Source organism: Muscardinus avellanarius (assembly GCF_963383645.1).
Source record: "Muscardinus avellanarius genome assembly, chromosome: 2".
Classification (NCBI taxonomy): domain Eukaryota; kingdom Metazoa; phylum Chordata; class Mammalia; order Rodentia; family Gliridae; genus Muscardinus; species Muscardinus avellanarius.
Genome location: NC_137787.1, coordinates 1150337 through 1162848, shown reverse-complemented (window position 1 = coordinate 1162848; position 12512 = coordinate 1150337). Strand labels below are relative to the sequence as shown.

General features: G+C 60.1%; 1 protein-coding gene across 1 annotated transcript; it reads left to right on the top strand.

Moving 5' to 3' along the window:
* Positions 1-11379: 11379 nt before the first annotated feature.
* On the top strand, positions 11380-12300 carry GPR35 (G protein-coupled receptor 35; the record flags this gene model as incomplete). Its single annotated transcript, XM_080690166.1, has 1 exon — positions 11380-12300. The coding sequence occupies exon 1, from the start codon at positions 11383-11385 to the stop codon at positions 12298-12300; it is 918 nt and encodes a 305-aa protein (XP_080546292.1). The 5' UTR covers positions 11380-11382.
* Between the last annotated feature and the right edge of the window lie 212 nt (positions 12301-12512).

Below are 12512 nucleotides of genomic sequence, written 5' to 3'. Positions count from 1 at the left end.
CCAGTGTGAAGCCCTGGGTGCAGCCACTGGTCTGGGGAGGGTCCCCTCTGGCTTGGAGGAGAAGCTCTGGTGGGGCTGGCAGCGCGCTCAGCTCTGCAGAGTCCAAAGAGCTCACTTGACTAGGGCTAGGCTGCAGTTTGTGGGCCGCCGGTTGGCCCGGGACCTCCTGGCCACTTCCTCTGGCCCCTGGCAAGTGTGGGCAGCGCCCCTGGGGATGGCCTCCTGTGTGGGCCAGGACTGCGAGGCCTGCTGGCTCAGGGCCCGGGGCACAGGAGGCCGGTTCTGGGTCCTGTGGCCTCTGGCACTCAGCAGGGGTGCCCAGGCAGCAGGGCGCTATACCGCGCCACTGGGTTTCAGCAGCCTGGGCCTGTCTCCCATTCCCTGGGGAGCTTGGATCCTAGCCATGGGCCGCAGGGAGCCACTGTTCAGAACAGGCCCAGTGTGCATTTGCAGTCTGTCTTTCTGGCTGAGGTCTGGGGATGAGATGGAGGGAGAGGACCCCAGGAGGCTATGCAGACACCAGGTGGCCACAATCTCCACGCGACTGGCTAGAGGGCTTGGCACTTGCGGTTTCCAAGAAATACTACCTTTACAAAATGATGGTTTTACAAAATGGAGCTTAAGTCAAGCTATTCCTTTGATAGAGAAGATCTAATTATATTCTCAACTCTGAGCTACACTCCCAGCCATCTATTTTTTATTTTAAAGCCGATCTCACTGTAGGACCGAAGTGGGGCCAGGACAGGCTTCATCCGTACAGCAAACACGCGAGGCCTGAGTTTCCATTTCCCAGGAATACAACTAACAGTTAAGCGCCAGTTTTGGCACCTGGGTCAGGATGAAAAACTCCCAACCAACCCCAGGAGGCGCGACCCAAACGGGAGGCACCAAGTATCCTGTCCGTTGCTTGTAATGACAGCAGCAAAGATTCCTTTTGGTCTAAAGATAACCCCTTTGTAAATCACAGCCCCAATGACTGAAATGTGTAAAACTGCCTCGGAACAAAGACTCGGGTCCTTGTCAAGACGCCACTGCGTTGGAGGACTTGGACCCCAGCTCGAGCTAGCTCCCCAATAAACCCCTTCTTGTTGGTCTCTGTCACCCTGGGGTCCCGGACTCACTAAGTGGCCAAGGCTGGCCTTGACACTACAGTCCTCCTGTTTCAGCCTCCCAAATCCTGGGATCACGGCCTGCCCTGCGGTACCTGGCGTCATGCAGTACCTGAGTCCTCTCCTCCCCGGGACTGCCTTCGGCTGCCGGGACTCTTCTGGTCACTGTGTGTCCTGGACCGGGTCGGCAATGCCCCGCAGGCCGTGTGGAGGGCTCGCTCCCCAGCGCAGCCGGGCTCCGAGGCTCTGGGGCTCCTGACAGCGGCAGGCGGGAGGCAGGCTGGCAGGCAGGCTCGGAGGAAGCCGCTCCTGGGTCTCTCCCTACCCTGTCCTTTCTCTTGGCTTCCTGGCTGCAGTGGCCTGGGAAGCTTTCCTCCCCTGTGCCCCTGCATCAACATTCCACCTCATCTCAGGCCCAAGGGATGGAGCTGGCCAAAGCTCACTGACACGCTCAGCCTTGTCAGTGGACAGAACGAAGCATCTTTTTTTTTTTTTTTTTTTTTGTGGTACTAGGGGATGGAACCCAGGGGCCTTCTACCTCTGGGCTACACTCCCAGGCCTATTTTATATTTTATTTGGAAACAGGGTCTCTTAAGCCAGCAGAGGCTGGCTTCAAACCTGCGCGATCCTCCTGTCTCGGCCTCCCAAGCGCGGGGATGACAAGCGTGCGCCACCACGCCCGGCTCACGAAGCATCATTTTAAAGCTAACACACATTCCGAACTCGAACCAACCTTTTCATTCATTCCTTGACCTTATGACGAATACCTCCGCGCCACCTTTATCCCATCCCAAACCCCACCATCTCAATGTAAGCATTCAGTTGTTTTGCTTTATCCTAAAACACAATCTTAAAATAACAGTACCCACACTACCATTAACAGCATGACTACTAAAAATAGGATTTGTTAAATGTATTTTTAAAGTCCTTGGGTTATATGACAGTAGAGACAAATAGTGTTCTTAAATTACTTAGAAAACAACTACTGAAAATAATTTTTTTTTGCCATTATTTTTGTACAAGGCAGCCAAGTGTCTAGGTTTTATAATTACTTGGAAAAGTTTGGAGGGGTTCTAGTTATCAACTAACACAGCAAATCAATGAGCTTCATTTTGCTTCAACATTAGGAATTCCTCCTAAAACTCAGTGTAGTTTGATATGGTAATTCCACAAAGATTTGCATGGTTGTAGACCAGGCTCTGGTCTACAGAGCAAGGTGCCTGCACCAGGAAGGGCCGGCTCCATCCCTGACCCTCACGCTGTCTCTGTCGTAACCTATTCGGGCGAGAATAACTGTCCTTAACCAATTATTAGTCCGTCAAGCCACACTTTATTACAGGTTCGAACCTGGACCCAAGCGCATGTGTCTCCACATAAGCGGCAAGGGCCAGGATCGCCCTTTGGGTGAGATTTTTATGCATTTGTACAACATTTTGCAAGTCATTCTGTTATATCATTGATGACGCTTTTTTAATTTACAGCTTCCATCCAATAAGGTAACTTGGACAGGCAGTTTTAAGATAACAGGGTCACAAGAGAGAGGCTCACTTGAGAGAGGGTCTCCTATCTAAGGTATGAGACCTTGGGTTGGCCGGATGCGCTCAGCTAGGCCGATGCTCTCAGGTAGGGCGGATGCCCTTAGCTTTTCCAGGAGTTCTCCTATAAGTTTTTTCCCGCTCAGATGCCTGGCCTCTAATTATTACACACAATATTATTGATCAACATTATTAGTTTAAGCAATTTCTTAGCAACTACACCGCACTGCACTCTCATAGCACTTTGTTATAAAGCTTTAACCTAAAATTTTAAACACAACAGTCTCCACCTGGCTCCCAAGAACAACACTTTAATCTGAAACAGAGGCCTATCTTTCTGTTTGTAAAAACACAAGCTGCTGGGTCTATTTACAAAATGTATACATTATCGATATATCCATAAACATGCTTTATTTTCACTTAGGAATATGCTCTAGAGATAGCAGTGTGGGCAAGCATGGAGAGTCAGTCCTCCCTCCTCCTACGGCTGAGCAGAGCTCGCAGGGTCTGTGGATGGTGGCGGCTCTGCACACGGCCTGCAGTGCCCTCTGGGGCAGTGCCCACCATTCTCATGTCAGTGAATAGACTCCTGGGGGTGGGATCACTGGGTCAAAGAGTAGGTGCTCTTCTGAGTGTGTGCGTGCGTGTGTGTGTGGGGGGGGGGGTTACTGGGGATTGAGCCAGGGCATTCTACCTCTGACCTATGCCCTATTTTATTTTTATTTGGGAACAGGGTCTTCCTAGGAGAGTGTCCTACTTGCTGAGGCTGCCCGCGGACCTCGCAACTACTGCGTGCGCCTCCACACCCGGCTCTCCACCTGATTTTGCTGACATTGCTCAGGCCCCACCCACAGGGGTTTGTACCTTCTAGCTATGAACGAGAACTATCGGAGGATGTTTCCTAAAACTAAAAGGTGGTGGGGCTCTTATACCTTTGCCATCAAGCAGGGCAGAGGCTTCCGGGGCACTTGTGACGTGCGCTTCTTGACGGCTGCGCTGGGCATCTGTAAGGCTCTGCACAATCTCCTCTTCTGCCAACGGTCAGTTCCCACCACTCAGCTGGCCTCTCCCCCACCCAGAGGCAGGTCTTGGAGGGCCGGTGGTCCTGGGCAGGAGGAAGGATGGACTGGGCCTGGGCCCAGGGCTCCTGCCTCAGCGTGCTAAGGCGCCGCTCTCAGGCCCACCCGGTTGCGACCTGGATGGCCGCACTGTTTGGAGCAGGGAGGAGACAAATGCTCCTGGCAAGGCTCTCAGCTGCCACTGTCCTCCTCCCCCGCTGGACTCGGTCAGCCCAGGGCCTCACCACAGCAGGCAGGGAAGCAGGCTCCTGAGCAGGGGCAGGGGTGGGGTGTGGAGGGGTGAGCAGGGAGGGCGCGCTGCTGGGAAGGCCCTGGGGACTCTGGCCGGCAGCTGTGGGGGAGGGGCCATCCCAGGAGCCAGCAGCCAGCTTTTCAGTCAGAGCCGGAGGGCAGGGCGGGTGAGCAATCCAGGGGCCACGAAGGGGCAAGGGGCAAGAGGAGGCAGGGACCTGCGCCCTGGGTGGCAGCAGAGCCCTGCCTACCCCCTGGAGGGTCCCTGTCAGCCACGGGTTGCGAGGCAGCACCTTGGAACAGGGTGAGTGGGCCGTGGGAGTGACGGCTGGCTGGGGCAGGTCTGGGCAGGCACCTGCCCTGCCAGGGGGCCGCCTGCTGTGTCCCCTGCTGTGGTCTGGGGGGGGGCGGGGTGTCTGCCCTGAGGACAGGGACAGTTAAGCCATCTGGGGAGGCTGGGTCAAAGGACACCGCTGGGTATGAGAGTGGTGAGTGGAGGGCTGGGGAGGGAGGCCCCCCAGGGGCCTGGGCTGCAGGAGGGGCTCTGGGATGGACGGGAGGTGTCCAGGAAGGACCCAGGGTTAGGGCAACCCCTCAGACCCCTCACTCAGCTCCCCTCGAGACCCCTCCCAACCCACTCAGGGCCCCTGCAGCTCCCTCTTGGGGCCCACAGGTCCCTCCGGACCCCTGGCTCTTCGGTGTCCCTTGGCCATCCTGTGGTGGCTTCTCCTCCTATGGTGACCCCTCTGCTCAGCCGTGCCACCAGGAGAGGGTCCTGGAGCAGGCGTGGCCAGAGGCCGGCAGCCCACTGCAGGACAGGTCCGAGCAAAGCCCTGACCCTGGGTCGCGTGTGCCGATGGGTTCCAGATGGTGTGGGAGGCCCTGCTGCTGGGGCCGGGGTCCCAAAGAGGCTTCTCCAGTGGATTGGGAGGCGGGGGGGGGGCAGCCTATGTCCAAGGAGAGCAAGCTGTCCCGAGGCCTGTGACCAGCCCTACACAGGGCAGCTGTCGGGCTCCCTCCAGCCCGGGCACGCTCCACTCTGGAGTCTTCCTTTAGCCTGTGCTGCGTCCTGTTGGACCCGTCGTCTTGAGCCAGCTGGAATGGACAGTATGAGTGGGCTGCCCGGCCCAGCCACATCTCGCCACGTGTATGCACGTGAGAAGGTGCATGAGTGAGCGTGTGTGAGCGTGTGCGTGAGTGAGCGTGTGTGTGCATGAGTGAGCGTGAGTGTGAGCGTTTGTGAGTGTGTGTGTGTGCGTGAGCATATACATGAGTGAGCGTGTGCGTGTGTGGCATGGGCGTGAGTGAGCATGTGGGTGAGTGTGAGCATGTGCGTGAATGAGCATTGCATATGTGAGCGTGTGTGAGTGAGCGTGTGCATTGTGAGCGTGTGTGAGTGAGTGTGTGCGTGTGTGTGTGAGCGTGTGTGAGCGTGAGTGAGCGTGAGTGAGCGTATGCGTGAATGAGCAGTGGAGGGTCTCAGCCGGCAGGCGGCCTTGTCAGGGCAGATGGCAGAGCCCTGGCCGCTCAGCCACTTCTCCCCCACACGGAGTGGCAGCAGGCCTTCCTGCCACCCCGGGGGCCACCACTTCCTGTGTGCATATCACCCCAGGCCAAGTGGGGAGGCCATTCACACCGCAGCCTGGCACACCTCAGGTCTTGGTCTTGAGCAGCCAGCCCTGCGGCCTCTGCCTGGCCCTCCCACAGCCACCTCGCGCCCTTGTCTGCCCCCAACCAAAGGGCTTTGCCCCATCCACTTCCCAATCTTCATAGACATTTTATGGAAAACTTCAAATCCACATGAAAGTAGGGAATGGAGGCAAGGCCCCACACGGCTGGCCGCCTGGGCCACTCGCTCCAGCCACAGTCCCACCCCTGGGATTAGTGCCTGTCCCTTATCCCTTGGGGCCTCTCTCCCATCCCCTATTCCCTGGGGCCTATCCCCCTATCCCCTGTCCCCCCAGGGGATATCCTCCTATCCCCCCTAGAGCCTATCCCCCTGGGGCCTATCCCCCTATCCCCTTATCCTCTATCCCCTATCCCCCTATCTCCTATCCCCTATCCCCTATCCTCCTATCTCCCTGGGGCCTATCCCCCTATCCCCTATCCCATACCCCTCTGGGGCCTATTCCCTATCCCCCTAGGGGCTATCCTCCTATCCCCCTGGACCCTGGCAAAGATACTCGAATGTGTTTCTCTGCACATGGAGCTTTGCATCCACAGTACCTTGGGGAAGCCCAAGCCCCCTGCTCCGTCTTCGGGGCTCACAGGGGCCTCTCCCTGAGGCTCCTGCAGCTAGTCCAGTGAGGCCCACTGGATGTGAGCCCTGCCCTGTGCCTGGCGGTCAGGGCTCCGCGGAGGCAGGGACCAGAGCGAGTGGCCTGGAGCTCCGCAGCCCCTTAGCAGGGACCCAAAGGCATGAGGCTGAAGAGCGGGAGCCGGCCGAGACCAGAGCCAGCCAGGCAGGGGCCCTGCGGGTGCCCCCCCCCCCACCTGCCCCTCTGCAGGGCCTGGGGGCTGGACTGGCAGACTGGGTGGGCGGAAGAGGTCAGAAAGGGTCTCGGAGGGCAGGCTACTCCTGCAGGAGGTGGGCCCCCTGTAGGTGGAGCTGTGGACGTTGGGGTGTGGCCTCCTCCAGGCCCCCAAGTGTTCTCAGCAGGATGTCTCTTTAGGGCTGGTTCTTCCAGGAAGGGAACTGAAAGTGTGGACACGGAGAACTGGGAGGAGGTCCACATCCTCCCTGCACAGGACCCTGCATGCAGCCGTGCCCGGGGCAGGGACACTGGCCTGCACAGAGAAGTGCTGGCCTTGGGCACTGCACCGAAGGTCTCCAGGCAATACAGCTTACTGCACACCTCAGGCCCCTCCGGGTCCTGACTGGCTGGACTCCATCACCTGCCCACGTCAAATACGGAGGAAGGGTGTAAAGAGGAGAGAAAGCCCGTATGGTGGCCCTCGCCTGTCATCTCAGCACTCGGGAGGCTGAGACAGGAGGATTGCATGTTTGAGAACAGCCTCAGTAACCTAGTAAGAGAGACCCTCAACAGGTTAGTGAGACCCTGTTTTTTCAAAATAAAATAAGGCTGGGTACGCAGCTCAGAGGCAGAATGCCCCTGGGTTCAATCCACAGTACCAAAGATAACTAGATAATAAATAAATACATACATACATATATACATACACACAAACGTACAAACATAAACAAACAAATAAACACATTTAGTGGCCTCAAACTAGGAAGACAGCTAATCTGTCTTCCCTGTCCTACAGAAATGTTCCAACTCATATGCCAGAGAGCCGGCAGTGCTCAGTGGCTGCAGCCAGGCTGTGCAGCCGGGGATGCATTACAATTCCTCTTCTCCCACTTTCGTTGGCGCCAGAGCTTCGGGGAAGAGAGGGCCCGGTTTCTATTCTCAGAGAGACACGTCGGCTGTAGTAAGTGAGGCTGGAGAAATAGCTTTAGAAGGAAATGAAGAAGAAAAGACATTTTGAGGTTTCTGATTTTAAATGGGCTCTCACAAAACAAATGCAAAAAAAATGTAGAAAGAAGATCCACATTGATGAAAGTGCGTACATTTTAGACAAAGGCGGGGTCCACATTCCACCTTCCCGCCCTCAGGCGCCACTCACCCCTGACCTGGGCTCTGGAGTGGCCCAGGCTGCAGGGCACACCCTGGCCTCCACCCGGCCTCCACCCGGCCTCCACTGGACCTTTGGTGCACTTTCTAGACCCAAGTTCCGAGTCCCCATATCCATAACTCTGTCTTCTCGAGTGAGCCAGGTGCCAGGGGCTGAGGCAGGTTGGGGGCACCATCCCATGAGCCGGGGGCTTACCGAGCCAGGCCCTGGGTCACCTGGAGCAGCCACCTATGAGACTCAGCTCCTACTAGCTCCTTCTGGGTAGAGTGGCAGAGTCAGTGTCTGTCCCTGGAGGCCTTGTGCACCAAGCCCAGCTGTCCGAGAGCCCCAGGGAGGGCCCAGGGGGTCCCCCGCAGGCCACGTAGGCCTAGCAAGCACACAGGGCTGAGGGCGACTGAGGCAGGCAGGCCTCAGAGCCGCTGATGGGGATGGGGACGGCAGAGTCTTCCCCGGAGAGCCACCCGCCTCTGTGGCTTGAGGCTGCCCACGTGGGAGGTGACCTGAGAGCTTCCACCTGCTGGGCAATGGCCAGCCATCGGGTCCTTGAGTGAGGGGCAGCCCCCGCCCTCCATGGAGGCTGGACAGGGAGTGCGGGTGAGAGTGGCAGCCAGGAGACCCTGCCCAGAGTTGGTCTCCCATGGTCGTCATCTCCCTTGGGGCCGCAAACCAGCAGGCGCTGAGCCCACTGTGCAGGCTGTGTCCTCCAGGCCCCTGCTGGGGAGGCGTGAGGGAGGCCGGTGTTCAGGCGAGGGCCAGCCCTGCAGGGGCTGCTCTCAAAGGCTGCCACGCCCGTGGAGGACCACCTGGAACCACTCTGCTCTGCGGCTCCAACCCACACAGGACGGTGGCAGGTGGGGACCAAGGCCCTGCCAGGCAGCACTGCTGACCCCATGGCCAGAGACTGGGGGAGGGGAGAGAGGGTAGATGAACACCTGTGCCCAGCACCTGAGCAGCAGGAACCTCCCTCCACTGGGCATCAAGGCCCAGGTGTCCGAGGGGGCTGAGAAAGGGGCCCCAGTGCCGGCCTTGGGGCCTGGGCCTAGAGGGATAATAAGGAGCGCTTGGGCTGGGGTGCTGGTCTCAGTCCTGCCGCCCAGGTCAGCCCTTCTCGGGGCCTCTATTTCCACCACCGTGAGGTGGGGAGGGTGGGAATGAGGTCCTCCCCAGCCCCTGACGTCCTTGAAGAGAGCGGTGCTGAGGTCAGAGGCTGTGTCCCCAGCAAGGCTAAGACCCTGGCCCCGGGCAGGCCATCTACAGAGAGGGGCACACAGCCACTCGACGGGCTCCCCCCCCCACTCCCAGTGAAGATCCTGCCAAGAGGGCGCCCAGTGTGCCTGCGGGCCCTGGGGGGCTCTGACGGGCTCCCAAGCGGGGCCCCATCTCCACATGAGCGTTGGGAGGGGGTGTGTGACGTCCTATCGGGCATCCCTGCGTGTGAACCTGGACTAGTGCGGTCTGCCGCCCCTGCCAGCGTGGGTGTGGGGTGCCCGCTTCTGACCTCAGACACTGCGGGCTGTCCCCCGATGATGGCAGAAACCAACTGGGCTGGAGGAGGCGGCCTCAGGGCGGGGCGGGGCGAGCAGCCGGGTTCCCTGGCATCTGGGTTTCCTGAAAGAGCCCCTGCAGAGATGGGGCTCTGCAGATATGGCACGGTGGCCAGATCTCACTTCCTTCCCAGAAAGCCTCTGTCACGGCCTCCCGCCCCGTCGTCATCAGTGAGCCCAACAGCCTGCGTCTTAAGGGGCGCGGCCTGAGAGCCGCTGACAGAGCAGGCTGACCTGCAGCCGGGACCGCCGCTGAGGGCAGGTGGGTGCCAGGCAGCCTCGGGCACAGAGATGCTGAGGCCGAGTTGAGGTGTCTATAACAGGGTGAGGCCGAGTTGAGGTGTCTATAACAGGGTGAGGCTATGTTGGGGTGTCTCTAACAAGGTGGGCTGTGTCGGGGTCTGTAGCAGGGTGGGCTGTGTCGGGGTCCCCTAGCGGGTGGGGCAGTGATGTGCCCTCACATGGGTTGGGCTGAGTTGGATATGCGTCTCAGAGGAGAGGGTCTAGAAGGAGCTTGAAGGTGCTCACAGCCTGGACAAGTGGGCCGCCCTCTGTGAGGGCTTGGGCTCCCCTGGGTGGGCAGTAGGCCATGAGTGACTCTGGCCCCTAGACCCTCGGCCCCACCTCACTTAAGACTGTGCTATCTCGATGTGGGTGACCTTCTTCAACAACAGGACAGCAATCTGGGCGCAGTGCCCTCAGAGTTCAGGGCAGGTTTCGTGCAGCTTGTTCTGGACCTGGGGCGTTCCCATGGGAGCCTAGCTCCAGGCTCTCCAGGAAGGCCTCTACGGTGCCCGGGCAAAGGGGCCTGCGCCTCACACCCTGCCTGTGTCCTCGCCAGGCCGGCCAAAACTGGGGGGTCCGTGGTTCCCCATCCAGACATCAGGAGGGCTGAGGAGGGGCTGCAGGGTGGGCGGGCCTGCACCTGCACCCGTGGGCTTCTCTGGGTGGGGGGCAGAACAGAACCAAGGACGGCTTTCTGTTTCTCCTGTTGCAGAGAAGCTGGGTCTTGCCTGGGATTCTGCTGGGGCATGGCGCTGGCTGCTCCTCCCTGGTAGCCTCCCAGCCCTGTCCCGGGCAAGAAGTCGGTGGGGCTTCCCCACCCCAGGGGCCCCTGGCTGCCTCTGGGCACAGGAAGCGCTGGCTGCTGGCAAACGCGCCACTTTGATTCAGCAGCTCAGATGGCGGGATACTGTGTTTCTGTCTGGAATCTGGGTCTGGCTCCCCTAATGGACTGGCGCTCTCTAGGGCAGCCTGCAGGAAATGAGCCCGCCTTCTCAGGGTCGCTGCGCGCCCCTCCACTGGGGCCAGAGGAGGGGCAGATCGTGCCTGCCTGGGGGGCTGAGTGCCCTTCCCATCAGCTAAGAGCTCCCCAAAAGCCCTCCTGTGGACGCCCAGAGGAGCCTGTGCTCTGGGGGAGAGGCGGCTCCAGCGCGCCCCAGGCCCTCACTGGTACCCAATGAGGAATGAGGTGGTCATGTCACCTGGGCCCTGGCTCCTGGCTGGCTGTGTCTTCAGGCTGGACCCCATGTGGGGCCTGTGTTAGACATCAGACCCTTACAATGGGGAAACTGAGGCTCGCCCAGCCCGGGGGAGGTGAGCAGGGAACCCAGAGCACTGTGCCCTCAGCTGTGTCCTGCACCTCAGACCTCTGATCCAGCCGTGAACTGGGCGGGGATCTCAGGAACACAGGCCTGGGGGCGGTGCCCGTGGAAGGGAGGACGGCTAGTGTCCTGGAGACGTCTAGGGAGAGGGAAAGTTCCCGCGGAGGTGCAAGCACCTCCTGGACGGACGCAGGGGGGCAGTAGACTGCCCTGGACTTTGTCCCAGGTCCCAGTCTTGGCATCTTTAAGCTAACGGGCGGGGAGAGCTTCGAGCCAGGAGAGCCGGGTCGGCCTGGGCTCCTCTGATCAGCCTCTGGAGGGCAGGGCCTGGTCACCGGGTGGGGCACAGAGCTCCTCCTGCCCCCTTGGACCAGCAGCTGGCAGGTTCCTGGAGAGGAAGGCTCCCAAGAGAAAGGGGATTGCCTCCTGTCCTGACACCTTGGGCCGTTCTGCCTACGAAGGCCTCAGCTTCCCACCCACCTAGGGGCAGGGTTGGATCTTGAGGATGACCTGGAGCTTTGGACAGTTTCTATGTTTTTGGAGGAAGGGAGGTTGGGGTATGGTGGGGTGAGGCTCCCTCCCGGGGTTTGGGCTTCTCCCGCCTGCCTACACTCACCCCCCTGTCCCGCAGCCCCAGGACCATGAACGGCACTTGCAGCGACCACATCTGGCCCCCCCTGGTCGACTATGTCTTCCTGGCCTACTCGGGCACCCTGCTGGGGCTGGGGCTGCTGCTCAATGGCCTGGCGCTCTGGGTGTTCTGCCGCCGCATGCAGCAGTGGACGGAGACCCGCGTCTACATGAGCAACCTGGCGGTGGCTGACTTCTGCCTGCTCTGCTCCCAGCCCTTCATGATTCTCTCCCTGAAAGACACCTCGGACACGCTGCTGTGCCGGCTGGTGCAGAGTATCTACCTGGCCAACAGGTACATGAGCATCAGCCTGGTCACGGCCATCGCCCTGGACCGCTACCTGGCCGTGCGGCACCCGCTGCGTGCCCGGGGGCTCCGGTCCCCACGGCAGGCCATGGCCGTGTGCGCGGCCCTCTGGGTCCTAGTGGTCGGCTCCCTGGCGGTCCGCTGGCACCTGGGGGTGCAGGAAGGTGGCATCTGCTTCCGGAGCCACGCCGGGAGCAAGGTTAGCACCATCCTGTTCTCGCTGCTCAGCTTCTACCCGCTGCTGGCCGTGCTGCTCTTCTGCTCTCTGCGGGTGGTGAGCGCCCTGGCCCAGAGGCCAGCCACCGACGCGCAGCAGGCCGAGGCCACCCGGAAGGCAATGCGCATGGTCCGGGCCAACCTGCTGGTGTTTGTGATCTGCTTCCTGCCGCTGCATGTGGTCCTGACGGCCATGGCAGCCCTGCACCTGCACTCTTGTGCCGCCCGCCTGGCCTTCAACCGCGCCCTCTCCATCACGGGAAAGCTCTCGGACGCCAACTGCTGCCTGGACGCCATCTGCTACTACTACATGACCAAGGAGTTCCAGGACGCGTCCACACTGCCCGTGTCCCCCAGCGACAAGGCTCACAGTAGCCGTGACTCGCTCAGCCTGACCCTGGCCTAGGAGGCTGGCCGCACACTCCGTGGCCTCGAGATTAGCAGCAAGGCCTGCAAGATCGGCCCTGAATTTGCTGGAGACTGAGCATGCTCAAGAAGGCCCAAGGAGGGCACGGCCCGGCACAGAGCCTGGCAGGGGGCTTCGCCTGGTCCCCAGGGAAGGGCAGGGGCCAGGGCCAGCAGACTGAGAAGGCCAGCCCACGGACTGAGAGGGGCCAC